The 26,085-nt window shown below is 44.1% G+C and overlaps 1 protein-coding gene across 6 annotated transcripts in view; it reads left to right on the forward strand.

Annotated features, from left to right (window-relative positions):
* Positions 1-13,318: 13,318 nt before the first annotated feature.
* Positions 13,319-26,085, forward strand: part of LOC139766126 (uncharacterized) — a 94,332-nt gene continuing 81,565 nt past the window's right edge. For 2 of the 6 annotated variants that reach the window (XM_071694351.1, XM_071694355.1), the window contains exons 1-3: positions 13,328-13,844; positions 17,565-17,796; positions 23,159-23,269. In XM_071694351.1, the coding sequence (XP_071550452.1) occupies positions 13,647-13,844; positions 17,565-17,796; positions 23,159-23,269 (541 nt within the window). In that variant the 5' untranslated portion in view covers positions 13,328-13,646. Of the gene's footprint in view, positions 13,845-17,564; positions 17,797-23,158; positions 23,270-26,085 lie in introns of all 6 variants that reach the window. The other 4 variants (XM_071694354.1, XM_071694356.1, XM_071694352.1 and 1 more) reach the window with 3 other exon arrangements.

Raw genomic sequence — 26,085 nt, forward strand, 5'->3', positions numbered from 1 at the left:
CCCTCCCCAGAACATTCCAGACCCCTGCCCCAGAACATTCCAGACCCCTCCCCAGAACATTCCAGACCCCCTCCCCAGAACATTCCAGACCCCTCCCCAGAACATTCCAGACCCCTGCCCCAGAACATTCCAGACCCCTCCCCAGCAAATTCCAGACCCCTGCCCCAGAACATTCCAGACCCCTCCCCAGAACATTCCAGACCCCTGCCCCAGAACATTCCAGACCCCCTCCCCAGAACATTCCAGACCCCTGCCCCAGAACATTCCAGACCCCCTCCCCAGAACATTCCAGACCCCTCCCAGAACATTCCAGACCCCCTCCCCAGAACATTCCAGACCCCTGCCCCGAACATTCCAGACCCCTGCCCCAGAACATTCCAGACCCCCTCCCCAGAACATTCCAGACCCCCTCCCCAGAACATTCCAGACCCCTGCCCCAGAACATTCCAGACCCCTGCCCCGAACATTCCAGACCCCCTCCCCAGAACATTCCCAGACCCCCTCCCCAGAACATTCCAGACCCCCTCCCCAGAACATTCCAGACCCCTGCCCCAGAACATTCCAGACCCCCTCCCCAGAACATTCCAGACCCCTGCCCCAGAACATTCCAGACCCCCTCCCCAGAACATTCCAGACCCCCTCCCCAGAACATTCCAGACCCCTGCCCCGGAACATTCCAGACCCCCTCCCCAGAACATTCCAGACCCCTGCCCCAGAACATTCCAGACCCCCTCCCCAGAACATTCCAGACCCCCTCCCCAGAACATTCCAGACCCCTGCCCCAGAACATTCCAGACCCCCTCCCCAGAACATTCCAGACCCCTCCCCAGAACATTCCAGACCCCTGCCCCAGAACATTCCAGACCCCCTCCCCAGAACATTCCAGACCCTGCCCCAGAACATTCCAGACCCCCTCCCCAGAACATTCCAGACCCCCTCCCCAGAACATTCCAGACCCCTGCCCCAGAACATTCCAGACCCCCTCCCAGAACATTCCAGACCCCTGCCCCAGAACATTCCAGACCCCCTCCCCAGAACATTCCAGACCCCTGCCCCAGAACATTCCAGACCCCCTCCCCAGAACATTCCAGACCCCTGCCCCAGAACATTCCAGACCCCTCCCCAGAACATTCCAGACCCCCTCCCCAGAACATTCCAGACCCCTGCCCCAGAACATTCCAGACCCCCTCCCCAGAACATTCCAGACCCCTGCCCCAGAACATTCCAGACCCCTGCCCCAGAACATTCCAGACCCCCTCCCCAGAACATTCCAGACCCCCTCCCCAGAACATTCCAGACCCCTGCCCCAGAACATTCCAGACCCCTGCCCCAGAACATTCCAGACCCCCTCCCCAGAACATTCCAGACCCCTGCCCCAGAACATTCCAGACCCCTGCCCCAGAACATTCCAGACCCCTGCCCCAGAACATTCCAGACCCCCTCCCCAGAACATTCCAGACCCCTCCCCAGAACATTCCAGACCCCTGCCCCAGAACATTCCAGACCCCTGCCCCAGAACATTCCAGACCCCCTCCCCAGAACATTCCAGACCCCTGCCCCAGAACATTCCAGACCCCTGCCCCAGAACATTCCAGACCCCTGCCCCAGAACATTCCAGACCCCCTCCCCAGAACATTCCAGACCCCTGCCCCAGAACATTCCAGACCCCTGCCCCAGAACATTCCAGACCCCCTCCCCAGAACATTCCAGACCCCCTCCCCAGAACATTCCAGACCCCCTCCCCAGAACATTCCAGACCCCTGCCCCAGAACATTCCAGACCCCCTCCCCAGAACATTCCAGACCCCTGCCCCAGAACATTCCAGACCCCCTCCCCAGAACATTCCAGACCCCCTCCCCAGAACATTCCAGACCCCCTCCCCAGAACATTCCAGACCCCTGCCCCAGAACATTCCAGACCCCCTCCCCAGAACATTCCAGACCCCTGCCCCAGAACATTCCAGACCCCTGCCCCAGAACATTCCAGACCCCTGCCCCAGAACATTCCAGACCCCCTCCCCAGAACATTCCAGACCCCCTCCCCAGAACATTCCAGACCCCTGCCCCAGAACATTCCAGACCCCTGCCCCAGAACATTCCAGACCCCTGCCCCAGAACATTCCAGACCCCCTCCCCAGAACATTCCAGACCCCCTCCCTAGAACATTCCAGACCCCCTCCCCAGAACATTCCAGACCCCTGCCCCAGAACATTCCAGACCCCCTCCCCAGAACATTCCAGACCCCCTGCCCCAGAACATTCCAGACCCCTGCCCCAGAACATTCCAGACCCCCTCCCCAGAACATTCCAGACCCCCTCCCCAGAACATTCCAGACCCCTGCCCCAGAACATTCCAGACCCCTGCCCCAGAACATTCCAGACCCCTGCCCCAGAACATTCCAGACCCCCTCCCCAGAACATTCCAGACCCCCTCCCTAGAACATTCCAGACCCCCTCCCCAGAACATTCCAGACCCCTGCCCCAGAACATTCCAGACCCCCTCCCCAGAACATTCCAGACCCCCTCCCCAGAACATTCCAGACCCCTGCCCCAGAACATTCCAGACCCACTCCCCAGAACATCCCTAGCACCAAAGCTCAACAGAAACAGTTACCTGCGTAACATATCCCCCGCCAGACATGCCAGCATATTGCAAATGAAACAACGAAAACCAAACAAAATCTGCCTTCGTAAGGGTCGCTTGCTAATCGAGTCAAATGCTGTGATCGCAGCTTAGAGACTCACATTAAAGATCATACGAACACTGAGGATTGACAAACAAAATGTGTCTTCTTAAAGTCGCTTGCCAATCCAGTCTGATGCAGTCATCGCAGCTTGAGACAGAGACTCGCATGGAGGATCATATGAAGAGTGAGGGTCGGCTGTCCCTCAGATCACAACCTGCGCACAGCAGTGTTACCGAAGTGGAATAATACGAAAAGGAGTTCGATTTTGCGTGGGGGGAAAAAAAAGATCATAATTCAATTTCTAGATTCCTCGAATGATGGAGTCGAATTTGTTGTGGTCAGGATTGAAAGACGAAGACTTCGACCATTGCAGTAATGTATATAGTCGTTTGATGGGACTCCAGTGGCGGGCCCGTCTTCACTGATGCCTACTGGACGGGGATATTGTCCCCTGTTTTGATGAAGGTTGGTCGTTGCGTCTGCAGACAGTGAGGGAACACACAGCTGTTTACACATTTACTTTCCACGCGTCTCTCGTGATGTCAGGGGAACCAGAATGATGCAAGTTTGTCTGGGAATCAGTAGTTTAACATCTTGCTTGTCTTCGTGGTGTTAGCGCAGGCATGAATAATGTCTTAGGTTCATTATTCCATCCTTTATATTATCTTAAGTTCGTTATTCCATCCTTTATACAATCTTAGGTTCATTATTCCATCCTTTATATTATCTTAAGTTCATTATTCCACCCCTGATATTATCTTAAGTTCATTATTCCACCCTTGATATTATCTTAAGTTCATTATTCCATCCTTTATATTAAGTTCATTATTCCATCCTTTATATTAAGTTCATTATTCCATCCTTGATATTATCGTAAGTTCATTATTCCATCCTTTATATTATCTGAAGTTCATTATACCATCCTTTATATTAAGTTCATTATACCATCCTTTATACTATCTTAAGTCCATTATACCATCCTTTATATTATCTGAAGTTCATTATTCCATCCTTTATATTAAGTTCATTATTCCATCCTTTTTGTTCTTAGTGAAACGTGGAAGCAAGTTTGACATGCCCAAAGGAGATGGCAAAGTTCTGCCTTTTACGAACACTTTTTATTTAGATACATAACATAATGTTCCAGTGTCTGCATGTGGGTATATCTTGTTAGTGGCACGTCACGAATGAACTAATGGCACGTGCCACGTCATGAATTGAAAGAACTAATGGCACGTCATACATTGAATGAACTAATGGCACGTGCCACGTCATGAATTGAAAGAACTAATGGCACGTCATACATTGAATGAACTAATGGCACGTGCCCTCGTCATGAATTGAATGAACTCATGGCACGTGCCCTCGTCATGAATTGAATGAACTCATGGCACGTGGCACGTCATGAATTGAATGAACTAATGGCACGTGCCCTCGTCATGAATTGAATGAACTCATGGCACGTGCCCTCGTCATGAATTGAATGAACTCATGGCACGTGGCACGTCATGAATTATCCAGTGGGCGCGAAGAAATCACTTGAGAGAAACAGAAGAGCACCACTGATGTTATACCATTGAGGGTCAAGAGCCATGTAAAAGTGTGGTCTGTGTGATGTGACGTAGACAGACGCAAGACGCTGGAAGGTAGAGGGCAACACTGACCTTGTACTCCGCGCTGGGCTAATCATGTCATTTAGGACGGTGATTAGGCCGGGATACTGTCTGGTGCCGTGTTTGTTCAGGCGACATTGGCTCTTCTGAGCTCTTAAACAGGCAGGCATATGACGCTAACTGGTAGTTTGGGCTGTTAGCACGCTGCTCTCGAGTTGCCACCCCCGAATGATCTTCCGCCGGTCATATTATCACCCAGCTCACTCCTCTTGCCCTCCATGCTTGCTGCTGCTGCTGAGCTACCCAGAGGTTCTGCCCGCACCTGCCAGGTCGTATCCAGGTGAGGCCAACCCCCGTGCGAGGCACCAGTGGTGTATCAACACAGGTTCGGCGGCGGCGGAGGAGGCGTGACAGCTGCGCACTTCCGTTTTCGCTCCCCAGATGTCGCCTCTCTCTCTCTCTCTCTCTCTCTCTGACGACGGCGATCTGTGCGAAGACACGAGGCTGGAGGAAGAGAGGCCCCCCTCCTCTGCCGTGAGAGCCTTGCCGGCCACGGGCAGGGTACTACTGCCGGAGAGGAGAAGAGAGGCGATGAGATCGGGCGGCATGCGCTCGTGGGGACGAGTTAACAACACCCAAGAGAGAGAGAGAGAGAGAGAGAGAGAGAGAGAGAGAGAGAGAGAGAGAGAGAGAGAGAGAGAGAGCGCACATCCATTTTAATGGTGATTTATTTTTCACGAAAATCTTATTATTGCGTCCGATATGAAGTTTTCTCATCACCATTCCCATGTAAAGTTCGGTGGGGTGTTCGATGAAGCAGGCAGTTTGTCAAAGGCTTTACGTTAAGAGAGCGAAGTGTGCATCTGATGCACGTGAAGTAAATTCCCAAAAACTTACGTAAGGTCAAAGGACAGGAAGGCATCTCCGTCTGGGCCGCAGATCAAAAACCCCAAACCCCTGACACATGACGAGCCGTTGGAAGGAAGGAACGATGGACACACGCAGCAGAAGAAGGAGAGTCTTTATGGTCAGTCACAAAGACTCGCCATCGACAAGGACATCGTCAGCGAAATAAGCTCAACAAATGTTGACAAAACTTGGCTGCAACACGAGAGTCTGATTATTCGCCTCCCTCACGCGCATCATCTTGATAACCTGGACAGTGGAAGGAGGAGCACAAAGAGAGCGCCCATCGAGACATCACGACCATGGAAACAGTTATCACGGAAAAGGTGTGGGGATGTCACTCGTCTTTTGTGTCCCCAGTGCACACCAGCGTAACCTGACCCCTTTTTGGCAAGCACCACATATGTGTTACCTCCTCCAGAAGGATACAAGTGTTGAGACCACTGTGTTGAGGCTCGACGGCAAGAAACCGATCCTTTTTCCCCCCCACAGTAGAGCACTCGTGTGTGCTACCATCACCTGACAGTGTGGATGATACTGAAGAAGAGCTGTCTCATGGTCTGTATTGACTCGGTAAAGGATCGCATTGTGGGAGTACACAACCATGACGCGTGCTGTCACTACATACCACGACCCGTGTTGTGAGCACAGCCCGTGCACGACCCGTGTTGTGAGCACACACCATGCAGGACCCGTGTTGTGAGCACACACCGTGCACGACCCGTGTTGTGAGCAAACACCGTGCATGACCCGTGTTGTGAGCACACACCGTGCACGACCCGTGTTGTAGGCACACACCGTACACGACCCGTGTTGTAGGCACACACCGTGCACGACCTGTGTTGTGAGCACACACCGTGCATGACCCGTGTTGTGAGCACACACCGTGCACGACCCGTGTTGTGAGCACACACCGTGCACGACCCGTGTTGTGAGCACACACCGTGCACGACCCGTGTTGAGACTACATCCCATGACCCGTGTGGTGGTGAGCTTGTGACACGAGTCTTGGCGGTGGTTGAAGTGGGCGAGGCTGCGGCTGAAGTAGTAGTGGTGGTACACGAAGTAGTGAGTTCCCCCTGGACGCCCTCCAGTCAGCCCCCCCGGGGAGGAGCGAGACGAAACGGTTAGTCACGTCAGCAGAAACTCTGCGGTGCCTGGCGGCCACGTTTCACTAAGGCGTCTTAATCCCGGCCAGGTTGAAGGTGGCCGACCCTTGACCATGACGAGGCGGCCCTTGAACGCCCACCTCACCGCGGCCACACCTGGCCACACGGCAACTTTAACAGGACGGACCGTCTCGTAAGATAACGACCGTCGTTTTTTGTTTTTTCTTTTGTGCGTGTTTGATGACAGACACAAGTGACGGGGGTAGAGGCTGGGGAAAATGAAGCGGTCGTCGTTCACAGCCCAGGCTGACTTCATCAAGGAGTCACGGCCATCAGTGACAGGTGAAATCTGTGTGTGGAATAACCGCTTTACACTATAGAATACGACACACGAAAACGAAAAAGGAGACGTTAATAAGGTAAAAGACGCGACATCTTACTCTCAGACCGAACGTAGGGGCACAAGAACTTAAAAAAAAGAAAAAAAAAAAAAAAAGAGCAACATGAATCAAGGGCGCTCACAGAGCCTCCCCTCAAAAAAGAATCTCGTTTAAAGATAAACAACCCGACTGAGTTCGACCTAAACACGGTGTTACATCAGTGTTACACGTGACAGACCTCACCACCTCGTCACAAGACTTCGAGAAGGCCGCCCATTTGATAACATTTGCGCATACACTCTGCCCCAAGACCAGACTCCAGAAAAACTCTCTGTTGTTGTTGAGAAAATGGAAAACGGTTGTGGCATGAGTGCTGAGTAAGGTATATGCGTCAGGGTTGATAACATACCATACCCAGCTGATGGGGTAGAAGACCTCCAAAACCATCGTCAATTATACGTAAGGTATGGTAAGGTCCCACAGGCCCAGCTTTGGGACAGAAAGACCTCTGAAACCGTCGTAAAGTATATGTTAGGTATGGTAAGGTCCCAGATCCACCTGTGGAAGTAAAACGCTTCAGAAATTGTCATAGGATGTACCCAGGATAAAGCAAAGTTACATAGTGGTGGTAATCTGAGGTTGTGATGGTAATCTCATGGTTGTGGCGGTAGTCTGAGGGTTGTGATGCTGGTGGTCTGAGGATTGAGGCGGCAGCCGAAGGGTTGTAATGTTCGTTTGAAAGTGATAGTTGGTGCTACAGTCTGAGGATCATGATGGTTGTGGCGGTAGTCTGAGTTGTGATGGTTGTGGCGGTAGTCTGAGAGTTGTCATGGTTGTGGCGGTAGTCTGAGGGTTGTGATGGTTGTGGCGGTAGTCTGAGGATCATGATGGTTGTGGCGGTAGTCTGAGAGTTGTCATGGTTGTGGCGGTAGTCTGAGGATCATGATGGTTGTGGCGGTAGTCTGAGGATCATGATGGTTGTGGCGGTAGTCTGAGAGTTGTCATGGTTGTGGCGGTAGTCTGAGGGTTGTGATGGTTGTGGCGGTAGTCTGAGGATCATGATGGTTGTGGCGGTAGTCTGAGGATCATGATGGTTGTGGCGGTAGTCTGAGAGTTGTCATGGTTGTGGCGGTAGTCTGAGGGTTGTCATGGTTGTGGCGGTAGTCTGAGGGTTGTGATGGTTGTGGCGGTAGTCTGAGGATCATGATGGTTGTGGCGGTAGTCTGAGAGTTGTCATGGTTGTGGCGGTAGTCTGAGGGTTGTCATGGTTGTGGCGGTAGTCTGAGGATCATGATGGTTGTGGCGGTAGTCTGAGGGTTGTGATGGTTGTGGCGGTAGTCTGAGGGTTGTGATGGTTGTGGCGGTAGTCTGAGGGTTGTCATGGTTGTGGCGGTAGTCTGAGGGTTGTGATGGTTGTGGCGGTAGTCTGAGGGTTGTGATGGTTGTGGCGGTAGTCTGAGGATCATGATGGTTGTGGCGGTAGTCTGAGAGTTGTCATGGTTGTGGCGGTAGTCTGAGGGTTGTCATGGTTGTGGCGGTAGTCTGAGGATCATGATGGTTGTGGCGGTAGTCTGAGGGTTGTGATGGTTGTGGCGGTAGTCTGAGGGTTGTGATGGTTGTGGCGGTAGTCTGAGGGTTGTCATGGTTGTGGCGGTAGTCTGAGGGTTGTGATGGTTGTGGCGGTAGTCTGAGGGTTGTGATGGTTGTGGCGGTAGTCTGAGAGTTGTGATGGTTGTGGCGGTAGTCTGAGGGTTGTCATGGTTGTCATGGTTAATCTGAGCATTATGATGGTTGTGGCAGTCGTATGAGTTGTGATGGTTGTGGCGGTAGTCTAAGGGGTTGTCATGGTTGTGGCGGTAATCTGAGGGTTGTCATGGTTGTGGCGGTAATCTGAGGGTTGTCATGGTTGTGGCGGTAATCTGAGGGTTGTCATGGTTGTGGCAGTAATCTGAGGGTTGTCATGGTTGTGGCGGTAATCTGAGGGTTGTCATGGTTGTGGCAGTAATCTGAGGGTTGTCATGGTTGTGGTGGTAATCTGAGGGTTGTCATGGTTGTGGCAGTAATCTGAGGGTTGTCATGGTTGTGGCAGTAATCTGAGGGTTGTCATGGTTGTGGCAGTAATCTGAGGGTTGTCATGGTTGTGGTGGTAATCTGAGGGTTGTCATGGTTGTGGCAGTAATCTGAGGGTTGTCATGGTTGTGGCAGTAATCTCAGGGTTGTCATGGTTGTGGTGGTAATCTGAGGGTTGTCATGGTTGTGGCGGTAATCTGAGGGTTGTCATGTTGTGGCGGTAGTCTGAGGATCATGATGGTTGTGGCGGTAATCTGAGGGTTGTCATGTTGTGGCGGTAGTCTGAGGATCATGATGGTTGTGGCGGTAGTCTGAGGGTTGTATTGGTTGTGGCGGTAGTCTGAGGATCATGATGGTTGTGGCGGTAGTCTGAGAGTTGTCATGGTTGTGGCAGTAATCTGAGGGTTGTCATGGTTGTGGCGGTAGTCTGAGGATCATGATGGTTGTGGCGGTAGTCTGAGGATCATGATGGTTGTGGCGGTAGTCTGAGAGTTGTCATGGTTGTGGCAGTAATCTGAGGGTTGTCATGGTTGTGGCAGTAATCTGAGGGTTGTCATGGTTGTGGCAGTAATCTGAGGGTTGTCATGGTTGTGGCAGTAATCTGAGGGTTGTCATGTTGTGGCGGTAGTCTGAGGATCATGATGGTTGTGGCGGTAGTCTGAGGATCATGATGGTTGTGGCGGTAGTCTGAGAGTTGTCATGGTTGTGGCAGTAATCTGAGGGTTGTCATGTTGTGGCGGTAGTCTGAGAGTTGTGATGGTTGTGGCGGTATCTGAGGGTTGTCATGGTTGTGGCGGTAGTCTGAGAGTTGTCATGGTTGTGGCGGTATCTGAGGGTTGTCATGGTTGTGGCGGTAGTCTGAGAGTTGTCATGGTTGTGGCAGTAATCTGAGGGTTGTCATGGTTGTGGCGGTAGTCTGAGGATCATGATGGTTGTGGCGGTAGTCTGAGGATCATGATGGTTGTGGCGGTAGTCTGAGGATCATGATGGTTGTGGCGGTAGTCTGAGAGTTGTCATGGTTGTGGCAGTAATCTGAGGGTTGTCATGGTTGTGGCGGTATCTGAGGGTTGTCATGGGGTTGTGGCAGTAATCTGAGGGTTGTCATGGTTGTGGCGTAATCTGAGGGTTGTCATGGTTGTGGCAGTAATCTGAGGGTTGTCATGGTTGTGGCAGTAATCTGAGGGTTGTCATGGTTGTGGCAGTAATCTGAGGGTTGTCATGGTTGTGGCAGTAATCTGAGGGTTGTCATGTTGTGGCGGTAGTCTGAGGATCATGATGGTTGTGGCGGTAATCTGAGGGTTGTCATGTTGTGGCGGTAGTCTGAGGATCATGATGGTTGTGGCGGTAATCTGAGGGTTGTCATGGTTGTGGCGGTAATCTGAGGGTTGTCATGGTTGTGGCGGTATCTGAGGGTTGTCATGGTTGTGGCGGTATCTGAGGGTTGTCATGGTTGTGGCAGTAATCTGAGGGTTGTCATGGTTGTGGCAGTAATCTGAGGGTTGTCATGGTTGTGGCAGTAATCTGAGGGTTGTCATGGTTGTGGCGGTAGTCTGAGAGTTGTCATGGTTGTGGCAGTAATCTGAGGGTTGTCATGGTTGTGGCAGTAATCTGAGGGTTGTCATGGTTGTGGCGGTATCTGAGGGTTGTCATGTTGTGGCGGTAGTCTGAGGATCATGATGGTTGTGGCGGTAATCTGAGGGTTGTCATGGTTGTGGCAGTAATCTGAGGGTTGTCATGTTGTGGCGGTAGTCTGAGAGTTGTCATGGTTGTGGCAGTAATCTGAGGGTTGTCATGGTTGTGGCGGTAGTCTGAGGATCATGATGGTTGTGGCGGTAGTCTGAGAGTTGTCATGGTTGTGGCGGTAGTCTGAGGATCATGATGGTTGTGGCGGTATCTGAGGGTTGTCATGTTGTGGCGGTAGTCTGAGGATCATGATGGTTGTGGCGGTAGTCTGAGAGTTGTCATGGTTGTGGCAGTAATCTGAGGGTTGTCATGGTTGTGGCAGTAATCTGAGGGTTGTCATGGTTGTGGTGGTAATCTGAGGTTGTGATGGTTGTGGCGGTAGTCTGAGAGTTGTCATGGTTGTGGCAGTAATCTGAGGGTTGTCATGTTGTGGCGGTAGTCTGAGGATCATGATGGTTGTGGCGGTAATCTGAGGGTTGTCATGTTGTGGCGGTAGTCTGAGAGTTGTCATGGTTGTGGCAGTAATCTGAGGGTTGTCATGTTGTGGCGGTAGTCTGAGGATCATGATGGTTGTGGCGGTAGTCTGAGGTTGTGATGGTTGTGGCGGTAGTCTGAGGATCATGATGGTTGTGGCGGTATCTGAGGGTTGTCATGTTGTGGCGGTAGTCTAAGGGGTTGTCATGGTTGTGGCAGTAATCTGAGGGTTGTCATGGTTGTGGCAGTAATCTGAGGGTTGTCATGTTGTGGCGGTAGTCTGAGGATCATGATGGTTGTGGCGGTAGTATGAGGGTTGTGATGGTTGTGGCGGTAGTCTGAGGATCATGATGGTTGTGGCGGTAATCTGAGGGTTGTCATGGTTGTGGCGGTATCTGAGGGTTGTCATGTTGTGGCGGTAGTCTGAGGATCATGATGGTTGTGGCGGTAGTTGAGGGTTGTGATGGTTGTGGCGGTAGTCTGAGGATCATGATGGTTGTGGCGGTATCTGAGGGTTGTCAAGGTTGTGGCGGTAGTCTGAGGATCATGATGGTTGTGGCGGTAGTCTGAGGGTTGTGATGGTTGTGGCGGTAGTCTGAGAGTTGTCATGGTTGTGGCAGTAATCTGAGGGTTGTCATGGTTGTGGCAGTAATCTGAGGGTTGTCATGGTTGTGGCGGTAGTCTGAGAGTTGTCATGGTTGTGGCAGTAATCTGAGGGTTGTCATGGTTGTGGCGGTATCTGAGGGTTGTCAAGGTTGTGGCGGTAGTCTGAGAGTTGTGATGGTTGTGGCGGTAGTCTGAGGATCATGATGGTTGTGGCGGTAGTCTGAGGATCATGATGGTTGTGGCGGTAGTCTGAGAGTTGTCATGGTTGTGGCAGTAATCTGAGGGTTGTCATGTTGTGGCGGTAGTCTGAGGGTTGTCATGTTGTGGCGGTAGTCTGAGAGTTGTCATGGTTGTGGCAGTAATCTGAGGGTTGTCATGTTGTGGCGGTAGTCTGAGAGTTGTCATGGTTGTGGCGGTAGTCTGAGAGTTGTCATGGTTGTGGCAGTAATCTGAGGGTTGTCATGGTTGTGGCAGTAATCTGAGGGTTGTCATGGTTGTGGCAGTAATCTGAGGGTTGTCATGGTTGTGGCAGTAATCTGAGGGTTGTCATGGTTGTGGCAGTAATCTGAGGGTTGTCATGGTTGTGGCAGTAATCTGAGGGTTGTCATGGTTGTGGTGGTAATCTGAGGTTGTCATGGTTGTGGCAGTAATCTGAGGGTTGTCATGGTTGTGGCAGTAATCTGAGGGTTGTCATGTTGTGGCGGTAGTCTGAGGATCATGATGGTTGTGGCGGTAATCTGAGGGTTGTCATGTTGTGGCGGTAGTCTGAGGATCATGATGGTTGTGGCGGTAGTCTGAGAGTTGTCATGGTTGTGGCAGTAATCTGAGGGTTGTCATGGTTGTGGCAGTAATCTGAGGGTTGTCATGGTTGTGGCAGTAATCTGAGGGTTGTCATGGTTGTGGCAGTAATCTGAGGGTTGTCATGTTGTGGCGGTAGTCTGAGGATCATGATGGTTGTGGCGGTATCTGAGGGTTGTCATGGTTGTGGCAGTAATCTGAGGGTTGTCATGGTTGTGGCGGTAATCTGAGGGTTGTCATGTTGTGGCGGTAGTCTGAGAGTTGTGATGGTTGTGGCGGTATCTGAGGGTTGTCATGGTTTGCAAATGGAGTCATTATGAATTTTTTAATTTTTTTTTTTTTTTACAGTATCTGGATATCGTTCCTTTATTCACACTTATTCTCTTATGTCATCTAATTAAAGTGTCTCCTCAGATTTCACTGCCCCCTCAACATTCTTTTAACAGTACACTTCTTCCTAAACAGTTTACATATGTAAGCCCACATTCATTTACCATACTAGTGAATACAATACACAACCATGGCAACAAACAGCTTGTTTTTCAAAGTATGCAAATGATTTAAACCTCGTCTCTTTATGAAGTCTTTTGTAGTTCAATGGAAAAAAAATTACACTGACATCTAGTAGCTTCTCTGATGCAATGTGTAACTGTAAGACATTTAAAAGTCCTTTCCTAACCTCTATTAAGATTTATTAAGAATGCACCCTTGCATTTGTGTGTCCCCCTTACTTCATTTGCTCTCACCTTTTGCCAATGTACACTCAATCTCTGCTGGTATTTCTTCACACAAGTCTCCTTTCCAAGCTCACTAACTTTTCGACTGATATCCTGGTAAAGCTTTAAGTACATCTGTCCTTCCAAAAATCTCTTTTTGATCATATACTTCATAGCATGTAGACCTATTGTCACCAGTCATGTATATACAGTACCTCTCTGTACTTATCATCGGACTAGTATAATCTATGTATACCAACAATATTGCAAACAACAAAGTTATGAAACAATAAGTAAGCTATCATATGCATGATGCAGTAAGATTACTTTGAAGTTTCTTATTGTGTGTGTTGATGAAGTATAATGATAGTGAATGTTGAGTCTCTGAAGTTGTTAGGAGTTTAGATCCTTATGCTTGGCCAGCATTTAGGGTCATCATATACTTCATAACTTGTAGACCTGTCTGTACTCATCAGACTACTGTAATTCAGCTATACCTGCAATATTACAAACAGCAAAATTCTGAATTAGAATAAGTAAGCCAACATTTACATGATACGGCAAGATAACTTTGAAGTTTCTCATTGTGTGCATTGATGAAGTATAATGATTCTGAATATTCTCTCAGGTTGTTGGGAGATAGATCCACATGCTCGGCCAACATTTGGGGTCATCCTAAATAAGTTGGACGAAATTAACCGATCTAACTTCACACAAACACCCCATGACAGCTTCCACACTATGCAGGGACACTGGAAGGTGGAGATCGAGGAGAAAGTCAATGAGATAAGAATGAAGGAGAATGTGAGTATTGCTGATCACTGAGGTACAAGTACTGTTTGTATTTGTATTATGTTTTCAGTTGTGAACATAGAATAGCATATAATAGTGAACAAAATTTGAAGGAAATTTTTTAGATAATTTGAATCTGAGCACAATAAATGTGTTATTATTTAGTGGCAATGTGGGCTGATGTTTTATTGATCTTTTTGCATTAGTGTGTCTCCTAGCTTATATTGACAGTTTGCAGTGTGGTTTCACCACCTTTGCAAGGTTTTAAAGATAAACATGTAAAGTATATCTTCACCATTTGGCTATGCTTAAGTCAGAGGTGTTGAGGTAGGTCTTCTTACACTTGAGAAGGGCCATGAAAGATTTTGTAGTAACCACAAAAGAGAAACAGTTATGTTCCCGTCTAACAATATATTATACAATGAAACATGAAAAAGTGGAATGCTGTGAGCAGTTAAAGTCTGCATTGTTGAGAGTTATGGAAGAATGAAATGCCTCAAATTGGTAAAGTCTGCCAGGTTGAAAGGTATTAAAGAGTGACTATGAAAAAAAAAAAAGCCAACAAGAATATAAAATTATCATGAATCCACCTCTTGCAGATATAGCAATTATGTTTTACTCTTTGCCTTAATGCTGTTTGTGTATACTCATTCTGTTTTGTAATTTTTTTTTGTCCTCTCCTCCTCATCTGCACGTTTTACTGTTTTACAGGAACAGACAGACAGCATCCCCATTTACTTGCTTCCACTCTTTGGCTGTCATGCATGGTGTACTGTACGAAACAGAACTCACCTTCCACTGCCTAGACCCACACACTATGCTGATATTTTCTTTGACAGTTTCATATGGTCAGGTTCAGCCCATTGACAGCATTTCATTCCATTTGTATCACATCATTCCATTTCATTCTATTTTCTGTATGCCTTACACCCTCCTGGATAGTCAGGCTATGATGCCTCAAAGCCTCTTTCATTTTATCATTCTATTTCCATCTGTCTGCCTTGATTTATTTTCTTTGGTCTTTTTGTCACCCATCTTCTCCATATGTGTAAGCCATTTCAGCTCCTCATACTAGTTATCTGTCAAAAAGACTGTACTTGCCTCCAAATTTTGCTCCTAAACTGTCATTTCTTACATATTCAACTCATTTTACACAGTATATTCTTCTCAGGCATTTCATGTCCACTCTCATGTATCTGAAACACTTCATTTCTTCAAAATTTTCTCCAATCAAACTTGCACCCCAGCTAACTTTCCCTTCAACCCCTCATAAACCTCATAACCTTGCTTTTATTCACATTTATTCTCACCTTCCTCATGTCACACTCTCTCACAAACTCAGTCACCAACTAATGCAGTTTTGAACTCAAACCTGCCACCAATGCCGTATCATCAGCAAACAACAACTTACTCACTTCCTAGGCCCTCTCATCCCCTACAAACTGCATATTTACCCTCACAAGTCCTTCCATAAGCAAATTAAACAACCATGGAGACACCACACACCCTGCTGCAGATCAACCTTCACTTGGAACCATTCACTTTCCTCTCTACCTACTCATACACATGCCTTGATAAAAATTTGTCACCACCTATAGCAACTTACCTCCCATGTTGTATATTTATAAAACCTTCCACAAGGCATCCCTACCATATGCTTTCTCTATATCCATAAATTCCACATACAGATCCATCTGTTTCTCTAAGTATTTCTCCCACATTCTTTAAAGCAAACACTTGATCCACACATTACCATTTCCGAAATCACACTGCTCTTCCCCAATCTGATAAGCTGTACATGCCTTTACCTTTTCAATCTCTACCCTCCTATACAATTTACCAGTCTTACTCAACAAACTTTTACCTCTGTAGTTTGGACACTCAGTCTCATCCTTCTTGCCTTTATACAATGGCAGTATACATGCATTCTGCCCATCTTCAGGCACCTCATCATGATCCATACAACTAACCAATCAACAACATAGTCACCCCTTTCTTAAGAAGTTCAACTGTTATAATATCCACTTCAGCCGCCTTATCACATTTCATCTTAACATAAAGCTCTCACCACCTCTTCTTTCTTCACCAAACAACTCTCCTTGACTCTTGCTTCACATACCACCTTGACCCAAACATCCAACATCTATCACATTATCATGAAATATATTCTGCAGTCCTTCAAAATACTCAGTTTCCTCCTCACTTCCTGTTATGTTCTCTCTCTCTCTCTCTCTCTCTCTCTCTCTCTCTCTCTCTCTCTCTCTCTCTCTCTCTCTCTCTCTCTCTCCTCTTCTCTTCTCTCTCTCTCTCCCTCTCTCCTCTTCTCTTCTCTCTCTCTCTCCTCTCCTCTTCTCTTCTCTTCTCTCTCTCCTCTCCTCTTCTCTTCTCTTCTCTTCTCTTCTCTTCTCTTCTCTTCTCTTCTCTCTCTCTCTCTCTCTCTCCTCTTCTGTTTTCTCATCTCTCTCCTCTTCTCTTCTCTCTCTCTCTCTCTCCTCTTCTCTTCTCTCTCTCTCTCTCTCTCTCTCTCTCTCTCTCTCTCTCTCTCTCTCTCTCTCTCTCTCTCTCTCTCTCTCTTCTCTCTCTCTCTCTCTCTCTCTCTCTCTCTCTCTCTCTCTCTCTCTCTCTCTCTCTCTCTCTCTCTCTCTCTCTCTCTCTCTCTCTCCTCTTAACCTTCCACCAGAACATCTTAATTCTCCCTAAAGTTTACTGATACTTACTACCCCTACCTTTCACTTGTCGTGCCCTCTTTGTCAACCCCTACACCTTCCTCTTGACCTCCTGCTACTTTCTCTTATATGTCCCCAGTCGTTTGCACTCCTCCCTTGTAAGTACAGCCTAAACACCTCTCTCTTCTCTTTCACTAGCAACTTTACTTCTTCATTTCACCACATGCTACCTTTTCTAATCATCTCACCTCTCACTTTCTGCATGCCACATCCATCTCTTCTCATGCGAGCACTGCTTCCCTAAATACACCTCATTCTTCACTCACTATCCTTTCTTCGTTTACTCTCACCTTTTGCCAATCTACACTCAGTCTCTCCTGGTGTTTCTTCACTCAAGTCTTTTCAGAGCTCACTAATTTTGCTCTCTCTTCATACCAGTATTGTTCCCTCTTTTCCAAAAACCTCTACAAATCTTCACCCTTGCATCCATAAGATATTGATCAGATGATCAGACATCCCATCAGCTGCCCTTCTCAGCACATTTACATCCAAAAGTCTCTCTGTAACATGTCTCTCAATTTAATATAATATTAATATGTAATCCAGTGATGCCTGCTGATCATCATTTCTACTCATATACGTATGCATGTGTATGATCATCTTTTTAAACCTGGTATTCCCAATCACCAGTCCTTTTTCAGCACACAACTCCACAAGCTGTACACCATTTCCATTCACAATAATGAATACCCCATGCCCCCTAAATTATACCTTCAACTGCCACATTATTTACCTTTGCATTCAAGTCACCCATCACTAATACCCAGTCTCTTACGTAAGAACTGCTGACACACTCACTCATCTGCTCTGAAAACACTTCCCTCTCTTGATCTTTCTTCTCATGACCAGGTGCATAAGCACTAATAGTTACTCGTCTTTCACCAGCCGCTTTCATTTTTACCTACATCAGTGTAGAATTCACTTCCACACACTCTTTGACACACTTCCATAACTCCTGCTTCATTTATTACACATACAAATTTAGAATTTTTTTTCAACCTTTAAGGATTTACGGTGTCGAGAGGAGGAGGTTCGCAGGGCACTGTTAAAACAGAAGCAGATAGCAGAACAACTTAAGAAACGAGAACAAGAACTACACAATCGGGAAATGGACCTCTTACAGCGTGAGATTTCTATTGCCATCCAACAGCAGTCATCCAAACCTACACCAAAGAAACGCAAGGGAAAGTTTAGGAAGAAACTTCTCACAAAGTCACACCAGATCTCTGCTCCATCTGGTAAGCTGGATGTATTTTTGTATTTGCTGTTACCATGTTCTAAGTTTATATATAACATACCAGCAAAGTATTTAGTTGAATTCCACTTGGATAGCTTATCCTGGGTCTTGCTAACTGACCTCTGGATTCTAGCATGGGCCCACTTACTTTTCTGTTTGTGCATGCTGATAAGAAAAAAAAAAAAAAAATATTTAGTTTACATTGCTGTCAGTATTTTGCCAAACTGTTCACATCACAGGATGAAATATAGAAGCTATTTCATAAACTTTTGTCTGTTAAATGTTTTCCAAAAAGTTTCATGAGTATCTGCCTCAAAATTGCCATAGGATCTTATGATAATTTTTTCTCCATGACACAGTTATTACATGCTTGAAGTTACCGTGGCAGAACACTGGGATGAGTTGGTTTACTCTATTTACAGTTGGAAAAATAACCAGATAACTGGCCCAAATTTATAAGTATCATTATGGGCATTGTGTCAGTTCACCACATTATGTATTCAATGAGTGTTCAGGCTATCTTTTGAACTTTAAATGCTCTGTCACTCCTGTACTGTAATATGGCATGCAGCTTATCTCTCTCTCTCTAGTCAACAGCATGGAAAATTGATAGACAAATATTTGCAATACATATGTCTTAGGTGGTTAATGCTTTTTCTCATCTTAATTTTGATGAATCTGAGGCTTGCCTTGCATGCTGTTACTTTAGAGGGAAACTAGTGAAATGAATGTAGAATATTGTTAGCACTGGTGGCTGAACAACGATCTAGCATTAACCAAACATAGCTATGGATCAGTTTAGCTACAAGTATTAAGATTGGATGGATGTGAAGGGGACTGTAGGCCAGCATTTGCCACAACAAGATTCCAGAGTTCAAGATGAAATTCATACTTGTCAACTTTGGAAATCTCTTTGACTTCATGTAACAGCCAACCTGAAAGATGTCGACCAAAAGCTTTGACTGAAAGGTATCTTAATGAATATTTGGCTTTCTCATCTAAGTTAAGGAGTAGAATAACAACATAGTAAGTATTTGAAGTTTTTTTGTGGTGTTAGAGAAAGATTGTAGTTTTACGTAACTGCTAACTATTTATGTCTGTTAGTGAGCAAGATCATCTATGATTTCCCTTGATATGGAATTTTTTTTTTAACTTATGGCTTGGGGTCAGAGTGTAAACTATTGAGGTACAGAAATCATTTGGTGAAGTTGCTAGTCCATACATTTTGTCAGTGTATGCATTTATCATATTTCCATTTGTTAAGTGTCAAGAGAAATCTTACTAGTTTCTTTAGTTTCTCACAGCTGGCCAGTGCTTATAGGGGTGGAAAAGCACCAGTGTACCTCAAAGTAGGATGTACTCACCAGACTCACTCTTTTTGACCATTGGTAGGAACATTAGGAAGAAGCCACTGGAAACACTGCACTAGATTTGTCCTCTGCCAGTGGCCTGTTAAGGGTGAGGCTCTAAATGCTAAGAAGCAGCACTGTAGTTCACCAGTTACGGAGACTCTGTTGCTGTGGCCACCCTTAAGGGAGTCCCTGGAGGGAATGGGCATCAAAGATATAGATAGGTAGATAAAAAGTATATATATGAGGCCAGCTAATGCTCATTCCCTTGTGACTCAGTAACCAAATAGCAACCTGCCCTGTGACTTGATTGGTACAGAGATGCAGGTGTTACCACCTGGACACCAACCCTCATTCAAATCCCTGCATTGTGTTCCTGCCGAGTATTTCTCTTGCTTTTATCAGTCTTGAGAGGTTTTCCTTTTGTAAACTTTCAGAGATGATGGATCTTTGACCCTTTCTGTTGATTGCTTTTATCGTTTTGAATTGTAAGCTTTTGCATGACTTTGCTGTCTCCAGCCTTTGCAAGGTAGCTCTAGGAACTGATGAAGAAATGGTTTCATTCAGTCACATCTATTATCGAGTTATCAAGATTAATGCATTGAAACGACAGTCCAAATATTCAACCAGGACCCCTTACCCTTTTATGGTTTCCCCTGTCAACTTCATGTACCCTGAATCAGTTAGTCCATTGACAGCTCATCAGCCCTTGTGTACTGCATCACTCAAATTCACTATTTAGTGCATGTCTCACACTCCCTGCATGTTTAGGCCCCAAGCATTTTGATTTGTCTTTTAGGAATCATGGGCCAACAAGCTTGCCAGTGTTCGTGAGTTTATTGCACAGGTACAGTAGACTGCACTGTTTGATTTTATACATCTTATTATGGGCATTTTGTGAAGTTTTTGCTGGAAGACTAATTTTTTCATGTTGCATGTTTAATTTTAGGGAATTTATAAATTTTTTCCTTGGTGGAGATGGATCTTTATTGTGGTTGACTGGTCAGCCTACTGCAGGTATACTTGCTTGTCATTGGAAATATTTTGATTGTGAAGGTGCCTTGTCTGGATAAGGCTGATCATTGCATTTTTATTACCCTTCAGAAGTGGTCAACTCAGTATTTTATATGAGCTAGCAGACTTTGGTGTAGTGGTTAGTGTTCATGACCGTGACACATAGGCTGACCATGGTTAATGGCATGGGTTCGAAGCAGTCGGTCCACAGTTAACCCAGCTGTTCAAATCCTTTTGGGCGTGTGCATAAATCATACTTGTTCCCTTTGAAAAATGCTGAAATCAGGAATTCCTTAATAGATGGGATACCATTATTTTAATTGTATAGGTATCTCTGAAGAAAGTGTATGAATAATTGCACATGTGAATTATTTGAATTTTGTCTCCAAGTTACTTAAGAGTATGGGGATCAATTATGCTAATTGTTTCATATGTTCTCCATGGCACTTAACTGGATGAGATATGGGGTTTAGTGCTTGTAAAAAATTTTCAGCACCTAAAAACATGTCTTGCATTGTACCTAGCATTGTATCACATCTGTGGATTAGAGGATTCTATTGATGATGATTTTTAAACTTGTTTATGGGCACTTCATTTATCCAAGATTTCCTTGTTCTTTAGGTCATGGAGGTATTTTTCTAGTACAGTGATATCAGACTTCTGCCCTTGTAGAACTTAAGGAGTGTAAATCAAGTGGCTGACATATTTTGAAAAGAAAAAAAGTACTTGCACATTTAAGAGACTTGCTACCAGTAGAGTGTTTGAGTAAGGAACTTGATAAGTCAGGTGGCTGACATGCTGTGAAGAGAAAAATGCTTTTCACATTATTGATGTTGATGTTATCCATATGATTCACTTCTTCATATTTGCCTCTCTTATGATGAAGCTGCCAAAAGGGTGTGTGGTATAAGGACATAGCCTAAGTTAGGTTAGGGTGCCAATAGTTCCATACGTCATAGGAGAAATTTTTGCATGCTAGCAGTAAAGTTTAGACTTTGGCTTAGTCGTTTGACATCTGTCTAGTGGATTTCCTGTGGCTGTCAGAAATGTCATCCAACTTTAATTTGTACATGCTTGATGGCTGACCAGTGTTAATGTATAGAATCAAGCCTCTCATGCTGCATTATTTTTTTTTTTTGGGGGGGGGGGGGATGTGTAATAGATAATTGTTAAGATTGAAAAGTATATTTAGATTATTTTTGAAGAGCGAACAGTATTGATAGTGAATGTGGGCATGATTACAAGTACTGACATAACTGAAATACCCAGGGTTCATTACACTGATAATATAGTTGTGAAGAATTACCTACACTATCACTGTTGCATATTTGTGGACGAATTCACAGTAACTCCATACAACATTGTCAAGGCTACTTTACCAACAAACATGCCTATCTGTGCACTCACCAACAATGACCTTTTTTCCACACAATTCCCAGTGCATGCAAAACTTAGTCCAGTTACTCAATCTATGGCTCACTTCAGCTTCCATTGCTCCATTCTCTGCCATATCCATTCCCAGACATTTAAAGCACCCCACTTTCATCAGGCTTTCTCCTTTCATACTCATAGTACAACTAACATGTCTCTTTTTACTGCTAATTCTAATTACCTTGCTTTATTCACATCTACTGTCAACTCTTCTTTCACACACTCCTCAACTAAATAATTTTGATTTATTCATTTTACTTATTTTTCTTTGACATTCATACAAGTAGATACCAAACTCCTTGACTGTAGATCCTACCCATTTGCAGAAGTGTGTAAAAAAAAGAATTATATGTAAAAGTAATACCCCAGTAACAGTGAGATGGTAAGGTTGAAAGGAACTTATGAGCGAAAAAAGACAGGAAAATCCAGGCCTACTTGCTCCAATTCTTTTTAAGCCCAAATGCCAGCTTAGCATCATAAAAATTACAGAAGTTAGTTTTCTTTAGAGATGTGAATAACAACTGATCTTGCTTCATTGGTAGATTTAATTTACATTCCTATAACATACTTCTTTGTAGCCTTGAGACTATATAAGCTGTATTTTATACATTTTTGCAGTGGAGTGGATACATTTTTTATGAAACATTGTAGACTATAGCTAACATAGGTAATGCTTCCCATTAAGAGAGTTGGAAGTCAAAGGGCCCAGAAAAGGCCAACCATTTTGCAATTGAGGGATTCATTGATTACTTCATGACATACAAATACAGAGTCATTATCTTGATCTCCTTGGTTTGCATATATAATCATTGTCATACATCCCCAGAACTCTACAGGGTTCTTACAATTCAAGGCTCACTTCATGTAAGAACAGGGAAATAGCAGACTTTTTTTCAAGCAAGAAGGTCTTATGAGACTACTTTTCTTTTCTCCTTTGACATTGGTACAGTCTTGCTGAAAGTGACTTTTTATTTGCATTGTAACCACTCACAGATGGATTCTGGCAACACCAATCTGAATATGTGTAATATATGAAGATGTTAATTTGCATACAGAAATTTTATTTTGTTTTGGTCTTGAGAAATATGCACCAATAGATTCCTTAAAAAAGTTTCAGGAAGATTGAAATTTAGTATTAAGACACATATTATCATGTTAACACTTTTCTTTATAGTTTCTCTCAATGAGGTTTGACTAAAACTTTCTTTGACTAAGATAAAGGAATGACTGAGATTTATCTTGCATTTAACTTAACATATGCTTACTACATAGTTGTTTTTGTAGTTGGCATCTTACATGTCTTAAGGAATGATCTAGATGTCTCAGTCCCCTATCCATTGTGATTTTCCTTTATATATATTTTTTTTTTGTTCTTGTATGCATCAGTACCCGCACCTAATTTATTCCCCCTGAAGCACTTGGCAACATGTGTTAAATGGCTCTATTGTTGACAGTAATCATTCACTTAATTACATTGATTAACTGAAGATCACTTCATTGAATGAAAAGAGAAAGGTGTTGAGAGTGCATGTGGGTGATGCCTCAGTGTTTTCCTCTACTCTTCTGTAGATTTCCGGCACAACATCACAGTGCAGCCAACCGCAGGTGTTGTTCTTAACCCCACGAGTCCCGAGAGTCCCCCAGGCTCCCCTAACCTGCCCAGACTCAGGGCTATTGCATGTAAGTGACACGCTTCTCTCATACTAGACAGGGCTGACTGAAAACTAGTTAGGCATGACTGATCCAGGCAGAAATGGTCTAATATATGGCTGTTACATATAATGGGATTTTGTGTGGAATAAGAGTTAGTTTATAAATGGAGGCACCTATAGGATTTCAGATGTAAGAAAATCTTGATTATTTTTTCTAAGTGTTATATCAGTATTAGGGATACTCTTTTTACAAGGTTCTGAGATCAGGATGTTCTGATTGCAGCCATAAATTGAAAATTGTCATATGTCTCTCATAATCTTTATCATGCTTTATTCTGTAAGCTTCCACACTCACAACCCAGAACTATTTATCATGTGGACTGCTACCACATTAAAACGTTACATCAAATTCTGGTCCCAGGTGACATGTACCATAACTTTTGCCTAGTGTCTTGTTGCCCAAACTTTTGGTATATCAGTATGATTTTTAATATGTGCATAAAGGAGAGAGTTTTCCAGTGAATGCTGTAAAGTAAGATCATATTATTCAACTGTTATACAAGAGAATAAAGATAAATTTTGCAGACAGTCTTAAATTTTAAGTTTTCTGGATGTCTGTTGCTAAACATCGAGTGTTGGCAGATGTTGGTGAAGCTTGGTCAACACTGATGCTAAGGTGTTTAGTACTGTGTGGAAGATATGTAATGTAATAGTATCAGTAGAAAATTCATATGGCCTTTGATCTGTTTATTAAGGGTATAAGGACTATGTGTGTAGTGAATATGAGGGTGTAGTAAGATTAGCATAATGAAGATAAGGATATAGTTGGAAGGCAGCCACCAACCAGGGAGGTATATTACTGGAACTGTCTGGGTGTTTGGAGGTTAGTGATGGCTACATACTGAGCCATCATTTCAGTGGTGATAAATTGCTCTCCTCTGACTCAGGCGGCTTTATTTTTTAATGTATGATGCACATTTTCAACATGGTTATGCTTCTTGATATGGTGGTATCATAAAGTGAATATATATCCAAATAGGATATACAGTAGGAAAAATTCCTGTTTAAAATGGCATTTAGAACATCCTGAGCAGAAAGATTTTCAATAATAGTATCCTCAGCTCATGTTGTCAGAGATCAGAAAAATTTTGCACATACAAGCTGAATTTTACCATAATGAAGGGAAGTGAAATAGTCATTGTACATTTATGGACATTCATTTGTCTGTGACTCAAGGCACTGCAGAATTTAATGAATTCTTTCTACTAACCAAATGATTTACTGTATTGTTGATGGTGTTTCAACTCTCATGACTAATCATATTAGGTTCATTAATATCCATAACAAGTGCAGTTCATTGAATTTGAACGCTACACATTAGACCATTTTTGCTTGGTGATCTGCTTTAACTAATATTTTGTTCTATAATCTACTTGGTGGAGGACAAGAAAATTGAAGATGTCCATAATTCATTACTGCGAAGCATTATGAATAAAAAGAATGTGGCTGTAAATGAAAAGATTCACTATTACACCCATGAAAATGATTGATGCTAGTCCTGATTCAGATTTTTTTTTAAACAATGCATGGTTCTAGTGATCTTGTCCTTGACCATCAGAAAATGGAATGAATTAACGAAGATAGTTTAAGTATTTAGTTTTATAATTCTTATTCAAAAGCAAGGAATTTTTCATTATGATTACATATTTAAAGTGAATTTAGAAAAATTTGAGTGTGTATTACTGATGATAAAAATCTTATATACTGATAGCTTTACAGAACATGTGTGAAAAGAATTATTGAAACCTCATAAGAAAATAGCATAATCATGAATTAATTTGCCATCACTTCTATAACAAAGTACCAAAAATATAATCTTCTGATTAAACAGTTTTCTGTGGTTGATCTTTTACTCTAGCAGAGGGAATAAATTTTACGAAGGACTGTCTTTAGAGAAAAACACTTTTTAATGTTTCATAATGTAATTTTTATATCTTTATAAACATGACAGGGGAAGTTCTCTTGCCTCTTTGATTAGTTGATCATGTGACATTATAAGTATTATCATGAATGTCTTTTATTCACCAAAGCACTTGATAATTGCCCTCAATAAATTGAGGAGCTGGAATTTGATCCTGGTGCCTCTCCTTATGGTTGGCTCTGGCTTGGTCATTGTTTTGCCTAGGCCATGGATTAGTGAACATCTTACTTGAAAGGTTGCCATCTCACTCAAAGGGAAATTATCTAATAGATGGTTCCTTAAAGCATTGAACATTTATTGTGTTATATTGATGATTTGAATAAGATTGGAATGGATTACTTTTACTGTGATCACGCTGTATTGGGTATACTTTGGTAATTTAAGATATTTAAGGCATTACTTAAAATAGTCTTTTTATGTCATAATATTTTTATCACTAGAAAAAAAAGGTGGCCTTCTTTGGTTATATCAGTGTTAGAATTGACTGTGCTTATCATGATCAGCTTAATGATATGTGGATTGCTCCATAAACTAACTTCCAGGGATTTTGGAACGATGGTCTTACTGTGAAAGCTAATGTAATCTAGTGTGGCAAGTAATTTACAGGATACTTGAGTGTATCAATGTCAGGTGTATGGAATTATTTTGAAATCCTTATTTCATATGGTATTTACTACTTCACTTTTTATCATAGTTACTCACATGTTTGTTACAGGAGTTGTATTAAATTTAATTTCTGCTAGATTGCAGGAGCAGTGACTCAGTATGTTACCACACAATGTATTAGCATTATGAAAGATCCCATCTAAACACTGATCACATAATTTTAGCTTATTGATTCTCTCCCATAAAAGATGACATAT

Source organism: Panulirus ornatus, chromosome 57, assembly GCF_036320965.1.
Source record: "Panulirus ornatus isolate Po-2019 chromosome 57, ASM3632096v1, whole genome shotgun sequence".
In the NCBI taxonomy this organism is placed as follows: Eukaryota; Metazoa; Arthropoda; class Malacostraca; order Decapoda; family Palinuridae; genus Panulirus; species Panulirus ornatus.